Source organism: Trichosurus vulpecula, chromosome 8, assembly GCF_011100635.1.
Source record: "Trichosurus vulpecula isolate mTriVul1 chromosome 8, mTriVul1.pri, whole genome shotgun sequence".
NCBI lineage: Eukaryota > Metazoa > Chordata > Mammalia > Diprotodontia > Phalangeridae > Trichosurus > Trichosurus vulpecula.
This window is the reverse complement of record NC_050580.1, coordinates 225,488,174-225,514,303: the sequence shown is the minus strand read 5'-3', so window position 1 is coordinate 225,514,303 and position 26,130 is coordinate 225,488,174. Positions and strand designations below refer to the sequence as shown.

General features: G+C 37.3%; 1 protein-coding gene across 1 annotated transcript in view; it reads right to left on the bottom strand.

The window, feature by feature from the left end:
- MPP5 (membrane palmitoylated protein 5) overlaps positions 1–26,130 on the bottom strand; it is a 141,080-nt gene that overhangs the window by 67,967 nt on the left and 46,983 nt on the right. Inside the window, exon 2 of the mRNA XM_036734787.1 lies at positions 6,218–6,733. Within this exon, the coding sequence (XP_036590682.1) occupies positions 6,218–6,584 (367 nt within the window). The 5' untranslated portion in view covers positions 6,585–6,733. The remainder of the gene's footprint in view (positions 1–6,217; positions 6,734–26,130) is intronic.

Sequence of the window (26,130 nt, the reverse complement as noted above, 5' to 3'; positions counted from 1 at the left end):
ACACTAATACCAGATAAGATATCATTATGGAAATACAGGAAAGCAAAGCTTAACCAGGCAACAAAAGTATTTAGACATATTTTCAGCCCCAAGAGCAGCTATTTCAATTCACTTTCATAGCCTGGAGGCTCCCTGATAACAGCTCCTTAAGAAGGAGTGTGGGTGAGTCTCCACCTTTCACAGAGCTCAGTGCTCCACACTCAGCTTTCTTCTTCTGCTCTCATTTTCTCAACATCTCTTATTTATACAGTTCTACTCAGCACCTGATTGGCTCAGCACACAGGCATGTGGACCCACATGGGCAAAGGCATGAGGACTCAACAAGAGGTCAAAAACATCAGTGATTGGTGGGGTACGGTCATATGAGCCTATTAATGGACAGGGAAGATCTTCATATTCCATTAACCCTACATACCCCCAGAAATAGTGTTGTTCTGAACAGCAAATGAGTTCAGGGTGCAGTTCAGCGTGACCTAACCTGAAAATCTGGGAGTAACTATACATGAAAAAAAATAAGGATGTTTAGTAATAGAGGGTGAAACATTTTAATAAGGAAAACCAGAAATGAAGAGATCATTTGCTTCTTGAGCACCCTGAACAACAGGAATGCAGGAGGGGTGAATAAATGCACCCCCTTTAAGACAGCAACAGGAATAGAGTGACAGCAGAGAGAACAGTAAGAAATTTCTTTCTAAATGCGCACAAAGGGATAGGAATGAAGGTAGAAGTCTGATGGAGGTTAACAGGGGAAGACTTGAACATGAGGCATTATGAACAGAATCCAGTGATACCCTGACTGAGGGTGAACTTTTTTTTAAAGTATTGGACAACATTACAACATGAGAGGGTACATGAAAAAGGTGGGAGAGGATATAAGGGGGACAAAGAGGAAAGTAATGTGGCAAGGTCAAATGAAGGTAAGATGACCCCTGTACACTCAGAAAGAGAAAAGCTTACAATGAAATAGGTAACAAGGAGGGGGAAGGGAAGTTTTGCTTTGGTGGTGGCAGGGGGTTCTACTGCTCCTATGGGTGAAGAGATATGATCTGTGAAGGAGGTGGGGACCTTGCACTGAGTATGGCCTAGGGGAACTGATGCTTGTAAAAACCTGGTGGGGAACTGACACCTGAAGGACAGTGAGACAGAATGGACCCAGTGAGATTTTGAAACAAATGGGTAAAAAAAAGGTATTCAGAAGAAGATATAGATCAACAGTGGGATATATAATCAGATGGGAAGAGGTCCTACCATGGGGCAAAGTCATCCCTGACAACCTGGCATTGTTCTGGGAGTGAGGCACAATGGAAAAGGGAAATGCACTGGGCAAAGCTCTGCAAGGCAGTAGCAGAAACCACACAGAGGGGTAAACCTAGAATGGATACCTTGGATATTTTAACTGCGTGACTGCAGAAAAAAGAGAAACCAGACAATTACAGGAATCATGAATCAAGAATGAAGGTCTACGGTAGACAGAAAGAAAAGGGTTAATGAAGTAAGTGAAAGATATCATTTTGGGGAAAGGGTGCAAAAGATGAAATTTAAAAAACTAACGAACAGGACAAATTGAAGGAGAGAAAAAGAAGGGGGAATCTACTTATCTGAGAGGGAAGAAAAAGAGAGAAGAATTATATAACTGGGTAACAAGTAATTATATAACAGAAAAGAAAAAGGAACTAAGGAACTAATAAGCAAAAACCCAAAGGGAATGAGTTAACAAACTCAAGGAGGGAATCAAAGATGAGAGAAAGGGAACCTGTAGAAATAGAGCCACTTTAAAAAAGTTAAAGCAACTGAAGGAACATAGTACCTTGGGGAAGGGGGGGAAGACGCCAATATTAGAGGACAGATGGAGGAAAATGTAAACTTCTCATAATTTTAAATGTGAATGAATTAAACAATCTAATAAAATGAAAAAGTACAACAGATTAAACAAAACCCTACAATGTCTTGTTTTACAAGAAACATTTAAAAAACAGACATACACAAAATAAAATTAATGGAATGAAAGAACAATCCAAATCATTGTTAAGGGAAATGTAAATTAAAATAATCCTGAGATTTCACCTGAGAGCCTGCAAACTCGGGAAAAATACTCAAAAAATGGCAAGTCAATGTTAGAGGAGTTGTGGAATGACAAGGCACTTAAGACATTGTTGGCGGAGCTGTGAAGTAGTACAGCATTTTGGAAAAGAATGCTAAATTTATGCCCCAAAGAGGCCACTGATAAGAAGAAAGTCCCCATATACTCCAACATATTTATAGCAACACTTTTTGCGAAAGCTAAGAATTGTAAACAAAGTAGATGCCCATCAATTGGAGAATGGAGAAACATATTGTACTACATGAAAATAAGAGAACAGAATTTAGGAATAGTGCTTTAGGAAATGATGAAAGTGTTACAGAGAAGCATGCAAAGATCTACAAAAACTGATACAGTCAAGAAAACAATGTAAATGAAACGAACCACTATGCACTGAAAAATCAAAAGTAAATAAATGTAACAAAATTATAAAGATTAATCTGGACTAATATGAAGAGACAGGACAGGATACCACCATACCAACCCACTCCTTCATGGAGCTAGGAGGTCCTCAAGTGTTACATACTACATATTTTAAGACTTTTTCAATGTATTGATCAGTTGTGCTAATATTTTTTCCTCTCTAAAAATACTGTGATATGGATTGGCTCTCTGAGAGGGGAAAGGGAAACTTGGACTAAATAACTACGATGACGTAACAATCGCTACAGAGTAATAGAAACTTATTTTTTAAAAATGGTGAGAAGCTGTCAGAGAAGATGTACCAGTGAGCCACAATGAGCAAGATGAGATAGGGAAAGGCAACGAATGCAGTGGGAGTACCAAGTTAGCAAAAACTATAGTACTCTGGGACCTGAAGCAAGATTCTAGCTGTGGACTGTCAGGACAGAAACCAAAAGACAATGTGAAGGGAGAGACAAAGTCCTATTAGGAAACAGGGACAACTCAGAAAGGGGGAGGTAATGCTGGTGCGATCTCCAATACCCCACAAGGTTCTATCAGGACAGCTGAGCACAGAAAACACTTTTGGAGTGAAATGAACACAGTGAAAAAATACTGAGTTAAAGGAAGCCTAAGAAGCAAACCAAAAAAAACCAAAGTAGTGCCACACCTATAAGCAGAGCCCCAGAGGAAAAAAATGATATGTCCACAAGAACTACAAGTGTCTTGAAGAAATGAGATTAAAATAGTAAAATTAGAAATAAGTTAAAATACAAGTCAGGAAGAAAAAATTGAAAGGAGAATAGTTTAGAACAGAACTTCACCCAAATAGTATACCTTCCTGGAAAAGACTGAGGCAAAAGGAACTCAATCCCATGAAATAACAAGAAATATTAGAAAAAAGACAAGAATGAAAAAAACAAAAGTAAAATAAGTTATCTATAATCAAAAACAAATTATCCAGAAAAAGATCAAATGAAATTTTAATCTTCCTAAAAATGACCTGACAAAAAAATCTGGACACTAAACTTCAAGAAATAATAATTAGCCTAAGTGCCTGAGGATGAGGGCAGGGAAGGACTTGGGGAGGAAATATATGAGCCAGGCACTAAACTCATTGAGGAAAGAAGGGAAGTGAAACTGGAGATCAAAATACCTCAACTACAGAATTCTGACTGTGTAGTAGATGTGTATTGACTAAACTGCAAAAGGAACAGAAGTTATTGAGTAACGGAGGTTAAGGGGAAAGAGTAAGGAAATGAGTTACAGCGAAACCAGTGCTGGAAAGGGTGGACAAGGAGCCAGCTTTCAACAAAAGCCAGAAGACGAAAGGATTAGAAGAGGAAATTTATTAGAAATCATATTGTCCAATTATATGCCAACAAAACTTGTAACAGGCATTTATTAGCTCTATGACCCTGGGGAAGAAAGATGCTTGCCCTCTATGTAGCTCAGTTTCCTCATCTCTAAAATGAGGATAATAATAGAACCTAAGTTTCAGGGTTGTTGTGAAAATGAAATTAGATTATATTTGTAAAGCTCTTTCTAAACTTTACAACATTATGTAAATGACACCTATTATTGTTATTATTATAACTGAAATAAAATGAAAATTTACAAAAATATAAAATACCAAGATTAACAGAATAAGACTTTAAGGCAATTTCAGAAAAATAAATTTTATAAACCAAAATACTCTCCCACTGGGAAAAAAAATCTCAGATCATATGGTTTTACAAGAAAATTCTATATAAGGGTCTATATAAAATTCAAAGAACAATTAATTCCAATATTACAAAAACAATGTGCAAAAACACAGAAAGAAGAAGGCCTAACAAACTCCTTCTAAGGGACAAAAAAACTGGTCCAGATGTCTAAACTACCTTAGCTATGCATGAAGATGGATATACCCTTGATCATGTTATCATTCACATGGAGGGGTTCACTTGAATAATCAATGTTGAAATTCTTTTATCCAATCACTATCATTCCACTTCTCCATATTCCTTACTCCTCCCAAAACTATTTTTCCCTCCTCACCATCACCTATAATCTCTCATCCCCAAGGTATTTAATCAGGCTATTACTACAGCTTTGACTGTACTCTCCTTCCATCATCATCTCTGATCCCTAATGAACCATTTAAATCTTCTACTCTAGATTCCCTGCTTTATCACTGCTCATACCTTGCCAAACCCCTATCCTGGACTACCCACACACCATTTGCTTCCATCCCTTAACAGAGATGGAGAATTTTCTGAAAAAATGGCAATCTTAATTGGGCTCTCACTACAACAAGGCAACCCTTCTCCTCCCTAATTCCTCAATCCTACTCCCTATGGGACCTATTACCAGTCTCTTTTCTCCTTAAACTGTCCTTCAGAATTTTCTCCACCACTCCTCCCCACCAAGAGTATCTGACTTTATACTTTACACTCCAAATGACCAAATATTATTTGCTTATCTTCTTATTTGACAATTCCCACTTCCCTCTTCTCATAGCAGCTTGACTTTATCCCCAACTATTTCTCCATTTCTCAAGTATCTTCCTCACCAAAGTCATCACCCTTCTATTTTTACCCTTGGCAAAAAGATGCTAGGTAAGTAGTACTTCTTTCTCCAGCCTTTTCCTCCAGCAGATTCCTTCCCCCTTCTTTCACCTTCAATCTTTCCCTTCTTGTTTCCTAGCTACCTATTAACACATCTAAGTTTTCCTCTTTCTTAAGAAAAGACTCCCTAGATCCCATTTTCCCTCATAACTATTACACTACATCCATTGTTACATTCTCAGCCAAACTCCTTTTAAAAAGTTTTCTAGTCTAGATTCGTGGCCTCTACTTCCACTCCTCAAACCCTCTTAACCTCAATCTGGTTTTCCCTTGTGAAATCATAAAATGAGAAAAAGAAACTGAGAGGGGAAAACATAGGCAAAGAGCATAAATAGTTATCACTTTCTACAGATGTCATGATTATTTACTTGGAGAATTCTAAACAGTCAGCAAAATTAACTGAAATAATTAATAACTGGTAAAGTAGCTAGATATAAAGTAAACCCACCAAAATCAGCTCTTCTTTAAGAAAAACCAGAGAGGAGATAGAAAAAAACTTCATTCTAAATATAGAACGTATAAAATATCTGGGAGTCCATTTACTAAGAAATACACAGATTTGTATAAATACAACTACAAAACTAAATAAAAGAGAATGATTTAAAAAAAAACAATAAATGGCAATACCACCTAAATTTATAGATTTAATCTATAAATGGTCAACTACCAAAGGATTTCTTTATGCAACTAAATATACTGATTTGGAGGAACAAAAGTTCAGGAATCTCAAGGGAAATTATGGGAAAAAAGTAGGCCAGAAGTGGGACCAGTAGTACTGGATTTCAAATGATAACACAAAGCAGTAATCATGAATATTATCTTGTTCTATTTAGAAAAAAATAAAAGACAGTACTCCCACTCACTATAGGACTTGTAAGAAAAGACTTGATGACCACTTTTTAGATTATCGGGGAAAGGATTCTTGTTTAGGTACAGGGTGGACTGGATATATGGCTTCAGAGTTTCCTTAAAATTGGAGTTTCTATGAGTCTATGACAAGATTCTGGCTCTTTTCTTACTACTTCACTCATTTTTACATCTCTTCTGACCTTTGATATTTTATGATATAAAATTATGCATATATATTAATGCATGTATCTTATATTACTTTATATTTTCTACTTACCTAGTATTTTCACAGCATAATGAGGACTCTCCAAGACAACTCCTTCCTCAGTATCAAATATAGGATTATCTATTCCAATTTTGGGAGGAATTTGTGCTAGTTTCTTAAGTCTCATGGAAGAATTAAGGTCCAGTTCTTGTTTTTTTCCTTCTTCTTCTCTCCTACGCCTCATGTCCTCTTGCTGTTGGCGAATTCGTTCTAGTTGTGTACTTCGACGTACTGGCATCATTCTTGTTCCCAAATCTCCAGGACAATCAACCGCCATCTCTCGATGTCTCTGAGGTTCTTCTGGAGATGTCAGATCAACACTTTTTACTTCAATGTCTGATTCATCTGTAACATGCCCATTCATATGAGAAGTTGTCATGGTTATTAATTAAAAATATGCACCACTTTTTTTATATATCAAACCAATTATCTTGATTCTGCCATGTAAAATTCATTTTTATTGCAGAAGAAACTTCTTGAAACAGAAACTTCATGATCATACTATGAGACTCACATCATGAAGGAAATCTAAGAAAAGATGAAAAATATGAATTAGAATTGCAATACAAAGAATATACCATTTTTCACAACAATTTATAATTGGTCAAAATCTTTTCCTTCAGATTTACAAATTATGATGCATAAAACTTATTGTAATTAAGACAGCTTCTACTAGAGTTTAAAATAAGGTGCTCCAATGATAAAGTACATCAGATTAAACAAAATGCAATTGGAATGGGATTTAAAGATAAAGCCATACCTGTTGGCTCAGGAATTGAACCATAAAGAATTTACCCACAAGGATACAGCAGCAGCAAATAGACCAACCTGGTATACCATATTTTCAAGATATTTCTCTACAAATATATTCTGGATTTTTTATGTGCTAGTTTTTCTTCAATAACTAAACTGCTACAAATAGGCTTCAATCAATAGCTGCTATTTACAAAACTACATTTGTCTTATTTTTCTCAGGAGACCATGGAGAATAGTTCAAACAGAGAAAAGTCAAAATGGATGGCTCACATTAATTAGGATAACAATTTTGTCTGACTAGAAATCAAAGACCTTTGGGTGCTTCTAGTTCTGGATATGTTATAGTCCTTTTCCCAAGGACCCTAAGTTGGTACTCATTCCAAGTACTTCAGGATCTTCCCAAAATAATCCACCAACTAAAATGCTCAAGAGTAAATCACCTAACCCTCACCCACCACTAAGTGAAGAGTTAATAAGCTGATTTTTTTTTGTAGTAGACACTATTTGTCTTCAAAATATAAGCATTACTTTATGTTCTCATTACTATGTCTGAATAGATAGTAATCATGGGATCTCCAAGCTTCATACTGCAGAAACTGAGTATTGTAAGGATTTTTAAATTCACCTATATCATTAATCCCTCCTTCCTACTTTAAATTTTATGAATGCCTTTTTTAAACATCACAATTCATTTCTGAATATATCTTTCCCACCATTCCCCAATCATCAAAATTCCCCTTGTAACAAAGATTTCTAAAAACAAACAAAAAACCTGAAATCAGCAAACTAATCAACACACAGGTCTACAATAATATTTTGCACACATAGAGAGACTCCTCCTCTTCCATCCTCTTTCAAGAAGATGTACATTTTCTCATCTCTTCTCTAGGGCATTACACAGTCATTGCTTTCATTTTATTTTTTTTCCCATTTATGTTGCAGCAGTTGTGGTATGTATATTTTGATGGCTCTGCTTACTTTAATTTGCTTCAATTTATTTAATAAGGCTCCTTATATTTCTTTGAATTCCTCAAATTCATCGTAACTTCCTGAGCTGGGCCAGGCCTACGTGTGCACAGGAGTCAGCATGAAGGGAGAAGCCCCCTGATGAAAATGAACTTTGGAAAGGAATAAAACCAGGTTGGGGGCAGAGCTGGAAATGTAAGTCAAATATGAACTTATGATACTGCTGCACAGCAGACCCTACAATGGAAAGTGGGTAGAAAGTGGAGGTTTCTATATTTCATGTATAATGAGAGACAAGGCCCTAGAAACTTTGTCCTTGGCATCTCCATTATCATATAAAAGGCAACTCTCCCTCACCCCTGCCAGACCCAAAGTTATCATTTGAGCTTTTCGGTAGAGATAAAGGGAAATTATGGCACTCAATTGAACCAGAATCAGATCAACATGTAAACTTGCCTGTGTTTTGACAACTACATCCGTAAAATTCAAATAAATTTACTTTTTAACCTTTGTTTTATCAAAACAATCATTTACCAAGGGGCAGCTAAAAGGCCAAATCAAGCACCCCCTCTCCAATCCCCCTCAAATCCCACAATGATTTTTTATATTTTTAAAATAAAGTATTGTATTTAAAGATATAAAACTATTCTTAGTTCACTAGCCATATAGCAAATAGTAGGCCATAGTTTGCTGAGTCTTAGTAGTTTGCTGATCTGTTAAATCTATGTCATTCATTACCTGGGCCTAGCAGAACTACTCCAATCACTTGGGATATGTGGTATTACCAAAAAGAGTATAATTTCTTGATTCAAGTGACATAAAGGAGAAAGCAAGGACTTGACTGACCCCTTGCCTTCAGGGATGGTCAGATGCCATAGTTTACAGCACTTGGAAGCCCAAGAGCAATAGCAGTGTTGGGAAAAATCCCATCTGTGAGCTAGTAAGATTGAGTGCCTAACAGATGAAGCATATTAGGTGCTAATTAAAGGGACAGGGCTGAATGTACAACTCCACAGATGTCCATACAGATGTCACTAAGCTGGAAAAGGGGGGAGGGCAGGGAGAGAGGATAATAATAAAAATACCATTTGTATAGTACTTTTAAAGGTTGGCAAAGCACTTCATGATCTCATTTGATCCTCAACAACTTAATGAGATAAGTGTTATTATTAACTCTATTTTAGAGATGAGGACACTGAGGCTGACAGAGGTTAACCTGTCAGAGGTAACCTTGTCAGAACCTTACTTGTCCAGGTCCACACAGCTAGCAAATGTCTTAGGAAGGATTACAACTCAGCTCTTCCTTACTTCAAATCCAACACTCTATCCATTGTGCCATCTAGCTGCCTCGAAAAAGGTTCAGAGGCCAAAGAAAAAAATAGAAAACCCTTAAATGTTTTCTTCTCCAAAGCTAAGGAAAAAACTCTACCAAATTCATTTTGAGACAAATATTAATGCTAAGAAGTTTGAATGTATATATTCTTAATACAGACTACATATTTGAAGTCTTTTTAAAAAGTTAAAGAGAAATACTGTCTTCTCATGATATTACGTAAAGCATGCATTTTTCAATGCTAGGCTGCTAAGCAACAAACTTTTAAATTTTAAGCATCATCTTAACAGGTGACTGACATTTGGATAAAGTAATACTGATGAGACAAAACTAAAAGTTAAAAGACTCTCAATCAGAAGCTAAGTGTTACAATATTCCTAATTACAATCAGCATCTTAAAAAAATCCATGCCTTGAGTCATGAAGGGGACTGAACAAAAGGACACAGGCTATATTAACATAATTCACACCAGCTACCGGAAAAAAAACAACTCAGAAGTACTGCTGATGTCAAGTAATGATGTTCTAGTTCAGGGATGTCCTGGGAACCTGTGGCCCTGAGGCCACAAATGGCCCCCTACGTCCTCAAATGCGGCTTTTTGATGGAATCTAAACTTCACAAAACAAATCTGGGTTCACATGGCCTCGAGGCCGCAGGTTCCTCACCACTGTTCTAGTTCATTCAATCTCTATACGAATTGAGTTGCACCCTTCAGTAACAGGAACCCCAATAAAACTATTCATACAGATCCTAATACAGGTGATAGTATAAATTAATGCATTTTGTTTAATTTTCTTTAAAATAAGCTGATACCAGATTTGTGGAGGAGGGTCCTGGAGCTTTACATAACACTAAGCAAAAAACAGCACTAAATAACTGGAACTTCTAGTCAGCACAAATTTGTGTAGGAGTTCTAGTAATTAAGTTTTGAGTTCTATGCTTAAGTCTGGGGAGAAAATAAGGGAATGCATGAAATATATACTCCTAGAAAATTAAAACTGTCAACTCCCAAATTTGATTCTGCAATATCCCAAGGATATTTCAATGTTTTAACACATTCCCAACGGTCTCAAAAATAAAATTTAAACTTACTTTAATTTAGAAAGTAAATAAGGCAAATTCTAAAATGTTACAGGAAATCTAAAGCAAATTTAGTCACAAATTCATATCAGCCTGAATTTTCAGTCATGGAATCTATTTTATACAATAATGAAAGCAAGTTAATTACTGAAAATTAAACTAAAGCTCTTATTTATCTAGAATCTAGTGTGTGTTTGTAATAATCAAAAGACACATACTCAGAAGATCCAAAAATACTTCCTCAAACACCTAAGAAATGTTATATACAGTAGTTTTAGGAGAGAACCTATTTTACTACACCTAATTCTTTTAAAATTGCCAAATGAAGTGTGGCATACAGGAAATATTTGATTTAAAACCAACCCATATATTCAAAATACAGTTGGGGAATTTTAATCCAGACTACCCAATTCTCTAATCTATTTTTCCATTCTATAAAATTACTTTATTTTATACAAATAAATGTAAATTGACACTATTCAGATTAAAGAGTTATTCCATCCTCTTCTCAAGACAAAAGCCCCTTGACTCCACATAACCCATCCATCTCACTGTCCTTAATTCAACTATCCCCAATGCTGCTGGACATGAGGGGTAAGAATATTCTTGTTGTCAAATTGAACCTTCCCATAACAAGGGGTAAAGAGGCTTTTGTGGACTAAGTTTGAACGCCCACCTGACATTTACAACATTGTTTTCTGTGGGAAAAAAAAAAGTGTGTTGTTAAATGGAAACAAATTTAAGTTCACCATTAGGAAGAGACTCTTAACAATTAGAATTGTCTGACAATGGAACAGGCTGTCATGAGAGAACCTAGTGAGGTCCCTGTCAACTGGAATGTTCTGATTTAGACAGATTAGTCCCAGTCATCTGCAAGTGATTTTGTAAAGGGGATTCCTGGGAAGAAGTTGGACTAGATGATTTTTTAAGGTATGATACTATAGTATCATAGCCTCTGACTTTAAAATCAGAAGTTCTAGATGTTTGGCAGAATTCTTGATTTGGAGTTAAGGAAACTGGGTTTAAATAGTAGATTTGCCATTGGGAGCTTGGGACATGGCATCTAGCATTTCTGGGTCTCAGGTAATCTATCTGTAGAATAAGGGAGTTGAACTAGATGACTCTGAGCTCTAAATCACTAAATCACTTCTAGCTCCAAATCTACAATGCTACTGAACTATTAAAATTAAAATGTCAATATATCAAACGACTATGACATGAGATATAAACTCATGTCATATATTCCACATACAACATACCCTAATTTTGAAATATTTAGAGGATAAGAAACTGGAGTCAAAGAAAGACAGGGCCAAGATTACTTCAATACTAGCCTGAGGTAGAGGAAAGGAGGTTAACACTATAGTGGAAGAATTCAGGATCAGAGAAGGCTCTGAAGAACCCTACTGACATGGCTAGCTAATCGTGGATTCTCAACAGAGACATCACGGATTCATAGTAATGTAAATTCAGAATCCATCTCATCACTACTACATAGTTAGTTCCAGAGGTGTGTAAGTCTCACAAATGTGAGAGTGCATTGAGCTAGAAAGAAAAAGTTAGCTAAACGAATCAGTAAGTGACAAAGTAAAGACAACAGGAGGGATTAATAAAAATTGGGGAAGAAAAAAGAGGGGAATCAAGGAGGAGGAAAGCAAGAAGAGATACTCCTATACTAGAAAATGATAAATTAAGAAAGCAAAGAGAAGCAGAAGAATATTAAGCTACAGCCAAAGAAAAGAACAGGAATGGAAATTAAAGCAGGCAGCTGATAACACAGAAAAGAAAGGAAAGCTGTAATTCAGGAGTTTGATCCTTCTGGATAACTTTTGTCATCAAAGTTCCTTAGAAGCAGGACAGGAAGTCCTAGAGCAATCCTTCTCTCAAGAATGATACAAGGCAAGAAATAGGAAGAGGACATAAAATGAGTTTTTTAAATTATTCTCCTACAGAACAGTTTTGGCTTCAGGTAGAAGTGGACATTTTTAAGCCAGGGTAGAACAGAAGGAACACCTGATCTGAAAACAAAAAATACTGCAAACAGAAGTTCCAGGGTTCCAAAACAAGGGTCAATTACTAACAACGCTCCTTGGGCAAATCTCTTAAACTCACAATTTGCACATACGTTAAATAAAAATGTTAAATAAAAGGAGTAGAGCAGATTGTCTCATAGCTGCTACAAAAGAATGCAAAGGGGGCACAGTCAACATGGTGGAGTAAAAGCAGGGACTCATCGAGCTGTCCCCCAAATCCCTTCAAATACCCATAAAAAATTACTCTAAACAAATTCTGGGGCAGCAAAACCCACTAAATGACAGAGTGAAACAAATTTCCAGCCTAAGACAACACAGAAGGTTGACAGGAAAGGTCTGGTGCACCAGGCTGAGAGAGGAGCACAGTCCAGCATGGGCCCAGCATAGACTGGGCCCCAGAGAACCCGGAGTAGGCCTCAGGGGACTGAATCACTGGCAGCTGTGGTGGTTTCCAGACCTCTCAACCCACAAACAAAGACAACTTAGAAGGTCAGTAGGAAAGGTCTGTTGGACCTGGGTGGGAGAGGAGCCCAGTCCAGCCCAGGCTGCACCAACATAGCCCTAGCCCCAGCAAACCAGGAACAGGCAAAATTGGGAAGAGAAATGAGTGATGCAAGAAAATCATGAAAAATGAGTCAACCATTTGCTTAAAAAAAAAAGACCCCCAAAATACTGAAGAAAATAACACCTTAAAAAATAGACTAACCCAAATGGCAAAAGAGGTTAAAAAAATCATTGAGGAGAAGAATGCCTTAAAAAGAAGAATTGGTCAAATGGAAAAGGAGGTCCAAAAGCTCACTAAAAAAAAAAAAAACCCTTAAAAACTAGAATGGAGCAAATGGAAGCTAAATGGAAGCTATGAGAAATTAAGAAATTATAAAACAAAACCAAAAGAATGAAAAAATAGAAGACAATGTGAAATGTCTCATTGGAAAAACCGACCTGGAAAACAGACCCAGGAACAAAAATTTTAAAATGACTGAACTACCTGAAAGCCATGATCAAAAAAAGAGCCTGGACACCATTTTTCAAGAAATTGAACACTTGGAATATGATATCCTGGAGGTTAAAGGAGATAGGATTAAAACCAAGAATTACCTACCCAGCAAAACTGAGTAAAATCCTTCAGGGGAAAAAATAGACATTCAATGAAATAGAGGACTTTCAGGCATTCTTAATGAAAAGACTAGAGCTGAATAGAAAATTTGACTTCAAAGAGAAGCATGAAAAGGTAAATAGGAAAAAGGAGTCATAATGGACTTATTAAAGTTGAACTGTTTATATTCCTACATGGAAAGATGATATTTGTAGCTCATGAGACTTTTCTCAGTATTAGGGTACTTGGAGGGAATATAGTTGAATATGAAGGGATACCTAGAAAATAAAATTGAAGAGAGAGAAGAATATGCTAGGAGAGAGAGAAAGGTAGAATGGGGTAAATCATAAAAGAGGCAAGAAAAAGTTTTTATAGTAGAGGGGGAAGGTGTGAGATTTGGCCTAAGGAGGGAGTGATGTAACACTTACAGCAAAGTATCCCCTTTCCCCCTACAGCAATGTAGGGGGAAAGGGGATATGAGAGGGGAGGCTGATGGAGAGAAAGCAAATGAGGATAGGGATAATCAGAAGCAAACATTTTTGAGGTGGGACAGGGTCAAAGGAGAAAATAGAATAAATGAGGGGAGGATTAGGACAGAGGGAAATATAGTCTTTCACAACATGACTACTATGGAGGTGTTTTTGCATGACTACACATGCATAATCTATATAGAATTGCTTGTTGCCTTCCCAATGAGGATGGGTGGGGAGGGAGGAAGGGAGAGAATCTGGAACTCAAAGTTTTAAAAACAAATGCTATAAACTGTTTTTACATGCAACTGAGAAAGAAGATATACAGGCAATGGGGTACAGAAATCTATCTTGTCCTACAAGAAAACAGAAGGGGAAGAGGATGGGGGGGGAGGGGGTGATAGAAAGCAGGGCAGACTGGCTGAAGGGGCAATTAGAATGCATGCTGTCTTGGCGTGGGGGGAGGGGAGAAAATGGGGAACTCAAAATCTTGTAGAAGTGAATGTTGAAAACTAAAAATAAACTAAATTTAAAATAAAGTAAAAAGAAAAGAAAAAGAAGAATGCCAAGTTCACTGAAAACAAGTATTAGGAACTAGAGTCACTGAACTACTGGTTTAGGAAGAGGTGGAAAAAAATCAATGTAGGAATGCTACAAGTGTGAAATTTCACTTATACTACATGCCCTGAGTATTCACCTACATAAAAATCAAAGAAACACAAAACTACTACATACCTCATCTACATAAATGATTGAGCTGGATGCCCAAAACATTCAAATGTTTAAAATTCTTTCCCCCCCAGCATGAAGCAGTAGCTAAGAATTTTCATTTATTAAGATTCTCCCAGTATTTTGTGGAGCAAGACAATCTGTTGCCAGAGCAACAGCTTTGTCAGCTAGTACAGAAAAGGAGTGGTGAAAAGAACTTACTTCATGCAAATCAGAAAAGTTCTTTCTACTATGTTGTTTATCATCTCTAGTTTTCCTGCAATACTTAGCTAAAACCTTTAAGTTTTTCAGACAAAAAAACTCAAATGAGTGTTCAAGTGTAAAACAGTAAATGGGAAAAAAGTACTTAAACCTGCAGAGTTCAGATGGCAGGTAGCAACTTTCTACTAGGACGGTATACTGAAACCAAGAAAAAGTCTATAGTAGGGCACTGGATTTGGAGTTAGAAAATCTCTACTATTTATTACCTGCAAGATCTTGAACAACCTTTCTGGATTGCACTTTCCTCATCTGTAAAAGGAGGGGCTGAAAAAGAAGACCTTTAAGATTCCTTTCAACTCTAATTCTATGTTCTTAAGTTGATTAGCACTATTTATGGTAATCATTTGATATCAGTGAAAAATTGATGTGCACTTTACCACTCAGTAAAGAAGTAAAGAGTCCAGGATAATGCTGAGGTGGCAAACCAGAGAGTCTAGGGGAATACTGATTCGAGGAATATACTAGGAAACGGGGAGAAATATGAAGGTCAGAAGGATGGTTTGGATACGGGTGGATGGGTGGGGAGGAAATTAAGAAGTTGTTTTGGACATACTGAGTTTGATATACTAATGGAACACCCAATAGAGAATTGGTGATGTGGGACTAGAGATCAGGAAAGAGAATGAAGTTGGCATTTCTCTGTGACAGAGGTAATGCCAAGATGGCAGCAACCCAGGGGAACTCTCTTTTCCTGCTACTCTAATTTATATGACTTTTATACTTAGATCAGGCAGCCATCTGGAGCCAATTTATACCAGTCTTCTTTCCAATTTTCTCAGCAATTTTGGTCAAATAGTGAGTCCTTAAATTGAACTTCCTGGATTTATCAAACACTATGTATGCTATGTCTGAATGCTCCTTGGTGTAAGTAATCTGTTCCAATGATATACTTTTCTAATTTAATGGATAACAAATAGTTCTCATGATTACTATGTTGTACTATAGTGCTAGCCCTTCCAACTTTTTTTTTAATTTTCCTTGACTTCTTATTTTTGTTCTTCTAGAACAATTGTTAAGTATGACCCCAAATCTAATTAACTTAGGAAGTATTGGCATGTTTACATAAGCACACCCCAGCTGAGAACGATTAACATCACTATTTGTTTTCCTTTATTTCTGTATAGCGCTTTGTATTGATCATAATATGATTTCTATGTCTTTGTTGTGCTATTCGATACATTCTGTAATTATTGAAAGGAAATTATTTTATATCTTATATATAATTTTAAAATATATTTGCATATATTTCTTCCTTGAGTTTTATTAGTAGTATGAAAGCTGAAGATTTTGGTGGTCCTGCTACCTTACTGAAGTAATCCTTCTTTCCATTTTTTAGCTCCTCGGGCAGAGATGTTCAACACTGCCAGTCAGTTACTCCTAAGTACAGTCTAAGTCAGACTAAAATTTAGTTCCTATCTGATTTTAGAGTTAATGTGTTAATTTAAAAAGAAACCTATAAACATGGTTTAAAAGTCAATGCCTGCGGGTATCCTTCTGTGTGGTTTAGAGGCCATTTTACTTGACACCAAGCTCTTGAGTTATCCAAACCATTATCTGCAAAAATCTATTTTCTTCTTAGACTATACTTGTTAACCTTAATTACTTTTTCTTATTTTGTTGCTATAGATAGCCTTTACAAAACTATATCATATTATAATGGTGACAATGGGTACCCTTACTTTACTTCTGATGGAATGACACCTACAATTTCTCAACACAGACAATGCTTTTGTTGTTATTGTTCAGTCATTTCAGTTATGTCCGACTCTTCATGACCCCAGAGATACTGCAGCGTTTTGTCATTTATTTCTCCAGATTGTTTTACAGATGAAGAAACTGAAGCAAAGATGCCTAGGGTCACAAAGTTAGTAAGTGTCTGAGGCCATATCTGAACTCAGGAAGATGATGAGTCTTCCTGACTTTAGGTCCAACCTTCCATCCTATACCACCTAGCCGCCACAGATAATGCTAGGTTCTTGGTTTAAGATACTGTTTAACATATTAAGGAAAGGCCCATTTATTTTTAAGCTTTCCAGAGTTTTTAATATAGATTGTCACTAACAATATGCTGTTACCATTGAGGTACAGACTACACAGTTTACATACATAAGTATTAAAAGGAAATTTTTACTCTCATGAACAATCAGAGGTCAGGCTATATTTTCAGTCTAAAAGGTATTATTTGTTATTTTTGGTTAGTCACTGAAAAGAAGCCCAAGGAGCCAGAAAAAATTAAGAGTAACAGAAATTCATGGTTTAATATTAAATCTTTTGTGTTCCTCACATACTAAAATGTTAATTTTTGTTGATCATTGTTAAGCTAATAATAAAATTTTAAAATATTTTAAGAAGTAGGTGGATGGGGAGAGATAAAGTCCACCTTTTGGTGACTAGGTATGTAGGCAAAGGGAGAATAATGACACTCTGGTAAGCACCCTAAAAAGAAATGTCCTCACTGCGGGCTGAGACTTAGTATTGGCTCGTTCTCTGAAAAGTTCTAAATATAGTTATTCACAATTCAATTTGCTGCCACCTGTTTAAATTTGAGGACTACTATTTTAAAAAAAAGATACCTGAACAAAAGGAAAAGAGGAAATCTTTTCTAGGTGCATTAGAAGGGTCTTATTTATAACACACTGATTTCCAAATATAATAATATACTGATTTATATTTATAAATCTCTCTTCCCCTATACCTAGTGTTTCCTGTGATAGATTTAGGAAAAAAAGACCTAAAGCCAAAAAATCATACAAATTTTCTCTCACCTGTAATCCATGCCCTAATAATCCTTACTGGGTATTCTATAATTGCTGAATTTGAGGGGGATCATCTGGTAAAAGGGAAATAATTTTGTTCTACACTAAACCATATCATATGGAATTATTGGCACCCCCACCCCTTTGTCTGAAATACTAGATGAGACTTTCCTGTCACTATACAATGTGAGTGGGTTAAGCTACTACCCCCTCAAGGGGTACATAAAAGGTACTGCTCCTCCACCAGTCAGATAATAGAATTTCAGAGTTTGTGGGTATACATAGATCACAAACACAGATACAAAGATCTTGGATGTCACAATCAAACTTTGATTTAGGAGGGGCCTAAGAAATCAAAACTGTTGAAGTAGTCATTATTTGAGCCACTAATAGAACTTAAGTCTCAGGGCTCAGTTCAACGTACTCTTGTAGAGACACTGTTGGTCTACAAGCCTCTTCTCTATTCCCTACCCACCCCCACTCCTCCATGCAATCATTCATATATTTATCCAACAATCTTTAAGTTCTAGCATGTGCCAAGCACTGTAGCTTAAATTCTTTTGGAGGGAAACATGCACAAAGATAAGCACAAAACATATAGCACTAGGAGTATCAAGACAGATCTTGTATGGGAGGTGGCACTTGATCTCTAAACTGAATGTTTAAGAGAATTCATTCCCAGCATGGAGAATAGCAGCTCATACAAAGGCTCTTTAGGGGGAAGTGAAATTGGTTAGAACATGCAGTCCATGACAGGGGAGATGCTCACTTAAGTCTAGAAAGGATGGCTGGGTCAGGTCTGCTAAGCAGTGGCGTCAAAAAAATAGAAATGGACCCCTAATCTGTACATAATGGATTACATAATGATTTACATTTAAAACATGTTATCTATATTTTATTTTATTTTTATTTTGTTAAGTATTTCACAATTAAATTTTAACCTTGGTTAGACTTACAGAGAGCATGTTTAACACTTCTGCTATAAAAGACTTTCAGGGGAGACTCTATTTTATCCTAGAAGCAGTAGGAAGCCACTGGAGTTTCTTAGGCAGGTAAGTGACACAATCAGAGCTTACAAATATGCCCCTGCACTTTAGAAATATCAATTCTGGCAACTCTGTGGGACACAGGAGAGATGAGAGATGTGAGCCAGGAGAGACTTATTATAATCATTTGCAGCCTAGCCAAAAACAGACAGGATCAGATGAGAGATATGGTAAAAATAAAATTAAAGACTTGCCAATTGATTAGGTATGGCAAGTGAGGGAGAAAAAAAAAGCATGGGCAGAGCCAAGATGGCACTGTGAAAGAAGGGAACTATGGGAGCTCTCTCACAAATTCTGTCAGATACCTCTAAAAAAGTGAATCTGAGCAGATTTGAGAGAGTTAGAAACCACTAAGAGACTGAGTAGGGCAGTAAGTGCCAGACGCACGGAACCACAGGAGACCACACCAAATGGGTGCAGCAGCAGAACCCAGCCAGCCCACTGGTCCGGGAGAGCCCTGTGCTCTCAAAATGCTGGAGCAGGCCCAGGATGAAAGTACTGGCAATGGCGGTGATCGAACCCCAGGCCTCTCAGCCCAGGATAGGAGTCTTTTGGAGCTATGGGAGACACCAGTGCAGAGTCTGCAGCCCGGGCCACCGCTACTCCTGAGGCCTCCTGCCCAGGGTAAAGGTTTGAAACTCAACCTCTTGAACTTCCAGGAGGAATGATGACCAGGTAAAACAGTTCTCATAGCTCTCTTCCTCACCTAGATTACACTCCCTTGGGAGAAACCCTGAAAAAGAGGAGTCAGAAGTGGGACTTCAGTAGCGTTTTAGCTCAGGAAGTTGGTGAGATGGCCCTTCTTACTGTGGCGGAAGGAGACTAGGACAGGAAGGGAGGTGTCCTAGCGGAGTCCACCTTAGCAGAAAAGCAGGAGTTCCTGAGCCCCAGGGGGATGGAGCTAGCAAACATCAACCCCAGGAACCCAGACATGCCTTCACACAGTCAGGGGAAGTGGCAGACACCATCACAGACAACAGCTGAGACCCGTGCTGAGTAACAGACATAGGGAAAAAGGAGACTTCCAGAAGCCAGACTACCACTCCCCTATACCTCACGAAACCAGAAGCCATACCACACAAAGCCAGTGAACCCCAGAAGCAGAGATCCACTTTAGAAGCCAGGGGAAAAGAACAAACACCATGAAAAAACAGACTAGAAATCCAAAGACTATTGATTTCTATTATGGAGACAGGGAAGATCAAATTACCAATTTAGAAGAGGACAGCATTTACACTATACCCACATCTAAAACCTCTAAAGAGAATGTGAACTTGCCTGCAGTCCAAAAAGCATTCCTGGAAGAACTCAAAAAGGACTTTAAAAACCAAATTAGAGAGGTAAAAGAAAAAATGGAAAAAATGGAAGATACTGTCCAAGCTCTTTTTTCATCATGGTTTTCCGGTAGGCTAACAATTCTTAGATTATCTCTGCTGGATTTGTTTTCTAGGTCAGTTGTTTTTCCAATCAGATATTTCACGTTTTCTTCTATTATTTCATTCTTTAGATTTTGTTTGACTGATTCTTGATGTCTCATAGAGTCACTAGCTTCTACTTGTTCAACTCTAATTTTTAATGACTTGTTGTCTTTATTTAGCTTCTGTACCTCCTTTTCCATTTGTTTAATTTTACTTTTCAATGAGACATTCTCTGTAGTTATACTGTGAACCTCCTTAACCATTTCACCAATTTTACTTTTTAAAGATTTGTTCTCATCAGTGAATTCTATCAAACATTTAAACAACAATTAATTCCCATACTTTATAGACTATTTGGGAAAACAGGTGAAGAAGCCCTACCAAATTCTTTTTATGACGCAAATATGGTATTAATACCTAAACCAGGAAGAATCAAAACAGAGAAAGAAAATTATAGACCAATTTCCCTAATGAATATTGAAGCAAAAATTTTAAATAAAATATTAGCAAAAGGACTGCAGCAACTTATCACAAGGACAATACACTTTGGCCAGGTAGGATTTATTCCAGGAATGGAAGGCTGATTCAATATTAGGAAAACTATCAACATAATTGATCGTATCAACAACAAAACTAGCAGAAACCATATGATTATCTCAGGAGATGAAGAAAAAGCTTTTGACAAAATACAACATCCATTCCTATTAAAAACACTAAAAAGGAGAGGAATAAATGGAGTCTTCCTTAAAATTATAAGTAGCATCTACCTAAAACTATCAGCAAGCATGATACGTAATGGGGATAAGCTAGATCCATTCCCAGTAAGATCAGGGGTAAAACAAGGATATCCATTATCACCCCATTATTCAATTTGGTACTAGAAATGTTAGCTTTGGCAATAAGAGAAGAAAAAGGAATTGAAGGAATTAGAATAGGCAAAGAAGAAACTAAGTTATCACTCTTTGCAGATGATATGATGATTTACTTAGAAAATTCTAGAGAATCAAGTAGAGCACTACTTGAAATAATAACTTTAGCAAAGTTGTAGGATATAAAATTAACCCACAAAGCCCAACAACAAGAGATAGAAAGAGAAATTCCATTTAAAGTTACTGTAGGCACTATAAAATATTTGGGAGTGTACCTGCCTAGACAAACCCAGGGTCTTCACATAAATGAAGTTAGATCTAAATAAATGGGAAAACATCAGTTGCTCGTGGTTAGGCTGAGCTAATATAATAAAAATGACAATTTTACCTAAATTAATTTACTTATTCAATGCCATACAAATCAAACTACCAAAAAATTATCTTACAGAGATGGATAATAACAAAATTCATCTGGAAGAACAAGAGGTCCAGAATATCTAGGAAATTAATGAAAAGAAATGCTACAGAAGGTGGCCTAGCCATACCAGATATTAAACTGTACTATAAAGCAGAAGTCACCAAAACTACTTGGTACTGGCTAAGAACCAGAGTGGTAGATCAGTGGCATAGGTTAGGTACACAAGTTGCAGTAGTCAACGACTATAGCAATCTACTCTTTGATAAACCCAAAGAGTCCAGCTTCTTGACTAAGAATTCACTATTTCACAAAAACTGCTGGGAAAATTGGAAAATGGTAGGGCAGAAACTGGGCATAGATCAATATCTTACATTGTATACCAAAATTAGGTCAAAATGGGTTCATGATTTAGTATTAAAGGCTGATACTATAAGCAATTTGGGAGAGCAAGGAATAGTTTACCTGTCTGATTTATGGAAAAGGGGAGAATTCATGACCCAATAAGAGATAGTGAGCATTACAAAATGCAAAATGGATAATTCTGATTATGTTAAATTGAAAAGTTTTTGTAAAAACAAAGCCAATGCAACAAAGACTAGGAGGGAAGCGGAAAATTGGGAGAAAAATCTTTACAACCAGTGTCTCTGATACAGGCCTCATCTCTAAAATATACAGGGAACTGAGCCAAATTTATAGGAATATAAGTCATTCCCCAGAAATTAAAGATATCTATACGCATATGAAAAAATGCTCTAAATCACTATTGATTAGAGAAACACAAATCAAAACAACTCTTAGTTACCACATCTCTCCTGTCAGATTGGCTAATATGACAAAACAGGAAAATGATAAATGCTGGAGAGGATGTCGGAAAATTGGAAAACTGTTACATTGCTGGTGGAGTTGTGAACTGATCCAGCCATTCTGGAGAGCAATTTGGAGCTATGCCCAAAGGGCTATAAAAATGTGCATACCCTTTGACCCAGCAATACCACTTCTAGGGCTGTATCCTAAAGAGATCACACAAATGGGAAAAGGACCTGTATGTACAAAAATATTTACAGCAGCTCTTTTTGTGGTAGCAAAGATTTGGAAATCAAGGGAATGCCCATCAACTGGGGAATGGCTAGGCAAGTTGTGGTATATGAATGTAATGGAATACTATTGTACTACAAGAAATGGGGAAGATACAGACTTAATAATAACCTGGAAAGATCTACATGATATAATACTGAGCGAGGGGAGCAGAACCAGGACAACATTGTACACAACCACAGACATACTGCTTCTGTGATGCTGTTGCAACAATTTGGCTAGCAGCTGTTGTGGGGGTGAAAGACCAACACAAGCCCAACAACAAGAATGCTGCTAGCACAAGTTCTTTTGATCTGCTTTACTAAGAAAAGTAACATTAAGGGGTTAACAATCTTACTTTAATCCAACATATACATATAAACTCACTTAGTTCAGGAGGAAAAGCCAGCAGCCTGAACTTCAGAGCAAATGCAAACAAATTACAAACACACACAATATAAACAGACCAAATCACAATTCATAGTTACCAAGAAACCATCAACATCTGGGTTGACAAGCCGGGAGGCTCTTAGAGCAGCTGCCCAGAGTCCCATGCCAACACTCCTCCAGGAGTGAGAGCCTCAAGCAAATAGCTTTGTTCTCTCTTTTTATACAGTCTTTGGACCACCAACTTCATCTGAGTGACCAGAACTTAGGCACATAAGGCTCTGGTCTTAGCAACTCCCCTTAGAACCCTGAGGGCTTCATGCCCACATCGGCTTAGCACCTAGTAATTAGGGGTTAGGGCCTAGGGCTTTGCACCTAGTAAGGCTCAATCAAAGACAATTAATTTAGCATTCTAAAACAGTAAAAAAAAAAAAAGAAAAAACACCCAAATTAATTAATATTACAGATAACTAACTTTGATAGACTTGGCTCTACTCAGCAATACAAGCTTCAGAGACATCTCCAAAGGACTCATGTTGGAAAGAGGTATCTACACCCAGAGAAAGTATTACAGAGTCTGAATGCAGATTGAGGCTATTTGCTCTCTCTTTTTTTCTCTTCTTTTTTTGGCTTTGTTTCTTCTTTCTCATGATCATTCCATTGGTTATAATTCTTTACAACTTGACTATTGTGCAAATAAGTTTAATGTGAAAGTATATGTAGAACATATATTGGATTCCATGCCACCTTGGGAGGGGGGGAGTGGGAAGAAAATGTGGAAATCAAAAACTTGTAGAACTGAGTGTTGTATACTCAAAATAAAAATTTAATTAAAAAAAAAAAGAAAAAAGAAAAAAAAGCAAGGATAACTGAGGTTGTAAACCTTGGGTATACTGGCAGGATACTGGTGTATTCAACAAAAATAGGGAAGTTAGGCAGAGGCTTTGGGGGAAAAAATAAATTCCACTGAAGACATGTTGAGTTTTTAAATGTCATGGGGATATTCAGTCCTCACTCAACAATGATCAATAAAAATAAATAGTTGATTGGTCCTTGTAATATCAATTAAATTGGGACTTTCTTACTGTTTTAAGATGATTAACTGTCTTTGATTGAGCCTTACTAGGTGCTAAGCCCCCAGGCCCAAACCCCTATTAGGTGTTAAGCCTATGTGGGTGTAAACTGGTAACTAAGGTGGGGCTCCAGGTGGGCAATGAAGGGAGGTACTAACACCAGAGCCAATCAAGGAGCCTAAGTTCTGGTCGTTCAGATGACGTTTGATGACGTCTGAAACTGCATAAAAAGGGAAGACAGAGCTATTTGCTTAGGGCTCTCACTCCTGGTGGCCGTGCTGATGCGGAGACTCCAGGCAGCCGTAGCTAACAGCCCTCCAGCTTGTAAACTTGGATGTTGGGACTTTGTTAAACTCTGGTTAACTATGTATCGGGATTTGAATGAGACAAGGTCTGTCTGTTGATGTTTGTAATTTGTTTGTATTTGCTCTGAAGCTCAGGGTGCTGGCTTTTTCCCCTGAACTAAGTGAATGGTATTTGTATGCTGGATTAAAGTAAGCTTGTTAACCCCTTAACATTGCTTTCCTTAGTAAAGCAGATCGAAAGAACTTGGGTTTGCAGAGTTCTGTGAGCTGGTTGTTGTTGGTTTTACACCCCTCACAGCAGCTGTCAGCCGGATTGTTGAAACAATCCTCGGTTCAGAAGAGAGACTAGGGCTAAGAGTTATCTATGTAGATCCTATAATTGACATTTTAAGAGCAGATGTGATTACTGATAATCACTGAGAAAGTATGTAAAGCTACAAAGGGGAAGAGGATCCTAGGATTGTGCCCTGGGAGATACCCACAAAGGAAGGAAAATGGATGATAATTTAGCAAAGAAAACTGAGGTTAGCGGTAACCTTAGAAAAAGCTGTTTCAAATGAGTGATGAGGTTGCAAGCTTGCAAAATTAAAATAAGTTACTGAAAAACGAAAGAAAGAAGTGAAGGCAACTGGTATAGATGACTTTTAAAAAACAGATATCCGAATTCTCAAAGACTGTAAATGGCCAGGCACAATCTGAAGAACCTGGAAGAGTCAATAAAAATCCTTCTCATCTTTTTCCATAGACCAGGTCACACTGAGTCTTTTCCTATTAGGGCTTCCTGGGACCAGCATTCCAGATAAAATCATATAGACTCAAGATCCCACAGTAATTTTGCCTTTAGAAAGGTTATCTGAGCCTTTCAGAACTTGTAATTTCAACCATTCTTGAGTAGGAATCCTGTTCTAAAGTATGTCCAACTAGAAATGATCCATCCATATTCTACCTGAAGGCCTCTAGTTATGAGAATTCATCACTTCCTGGAGGCGTCCCATTCAATTTTTGGGACATGAACAAAAAGGTCTTCAGTCAAATGTTGGGACCTAAACATCATCTTCATCTTCCAAAGAAGTATGATATCCTTTGTGATATGTGTGCATGTCTGAATTCAATTAGAAGACTGGAACATAACTTGTACCATAGGCTTCCCTTTGGTCTGGAATTCAAGTCTTGAATATTCTGTTGCAGGCTTCAGAGTCAGCAAGCTGGAATTCCACTCCAGGGGTTTGAGTCACACAGTTGCTGCTTACTTCTAAACTTCTTTCCTCAGTACACAGCTTGACTGAGACCACTCCTCACCCTGAAACACTGCACCTAGGCACATTTATGAATTCTCATGACTAGAGGTCTTTGGGTAGAATATGGATGACTTCTAGTTGGACATACTTCAGAACAGGATTCCTGCTCAAGAATGGTTTAAAGTATAAGTTCTGAAGGGCTGAGAAAACCTTTGTAAAGGATATGTGATCTGGGAACTAGGTTGTGAACTACAGAGCTCCCACTCGTCAGCTGCTCCTAGCACCTTCTATGCTGGATCTGGTGTACAGATTTCTCCCTAAGCTCAAAATCTTGAGCCACCCACCCTTACCTAGACAACCTTGGCCCAAGTGTCTACAGATTTCCTGTCTTTCTACGCCGACCTGGGCTGGAAAAATTTTTGTGATTCTTTTTTCTTGTATTTCCTTACCAGGATTTAGTTTGGTGCACTTTCTAGATGTCTGGAATTCTGGGGAGAGAGAGTTTGTTGTAACTCCTTCCTGCTATTCTGTCATCTTAACTCTACTTCCTCTTGCCCAACTATTATAATGACCTCCTCTCTCTGTACTTTAAGTCTCTTTCCCACTCCAGTTCACCT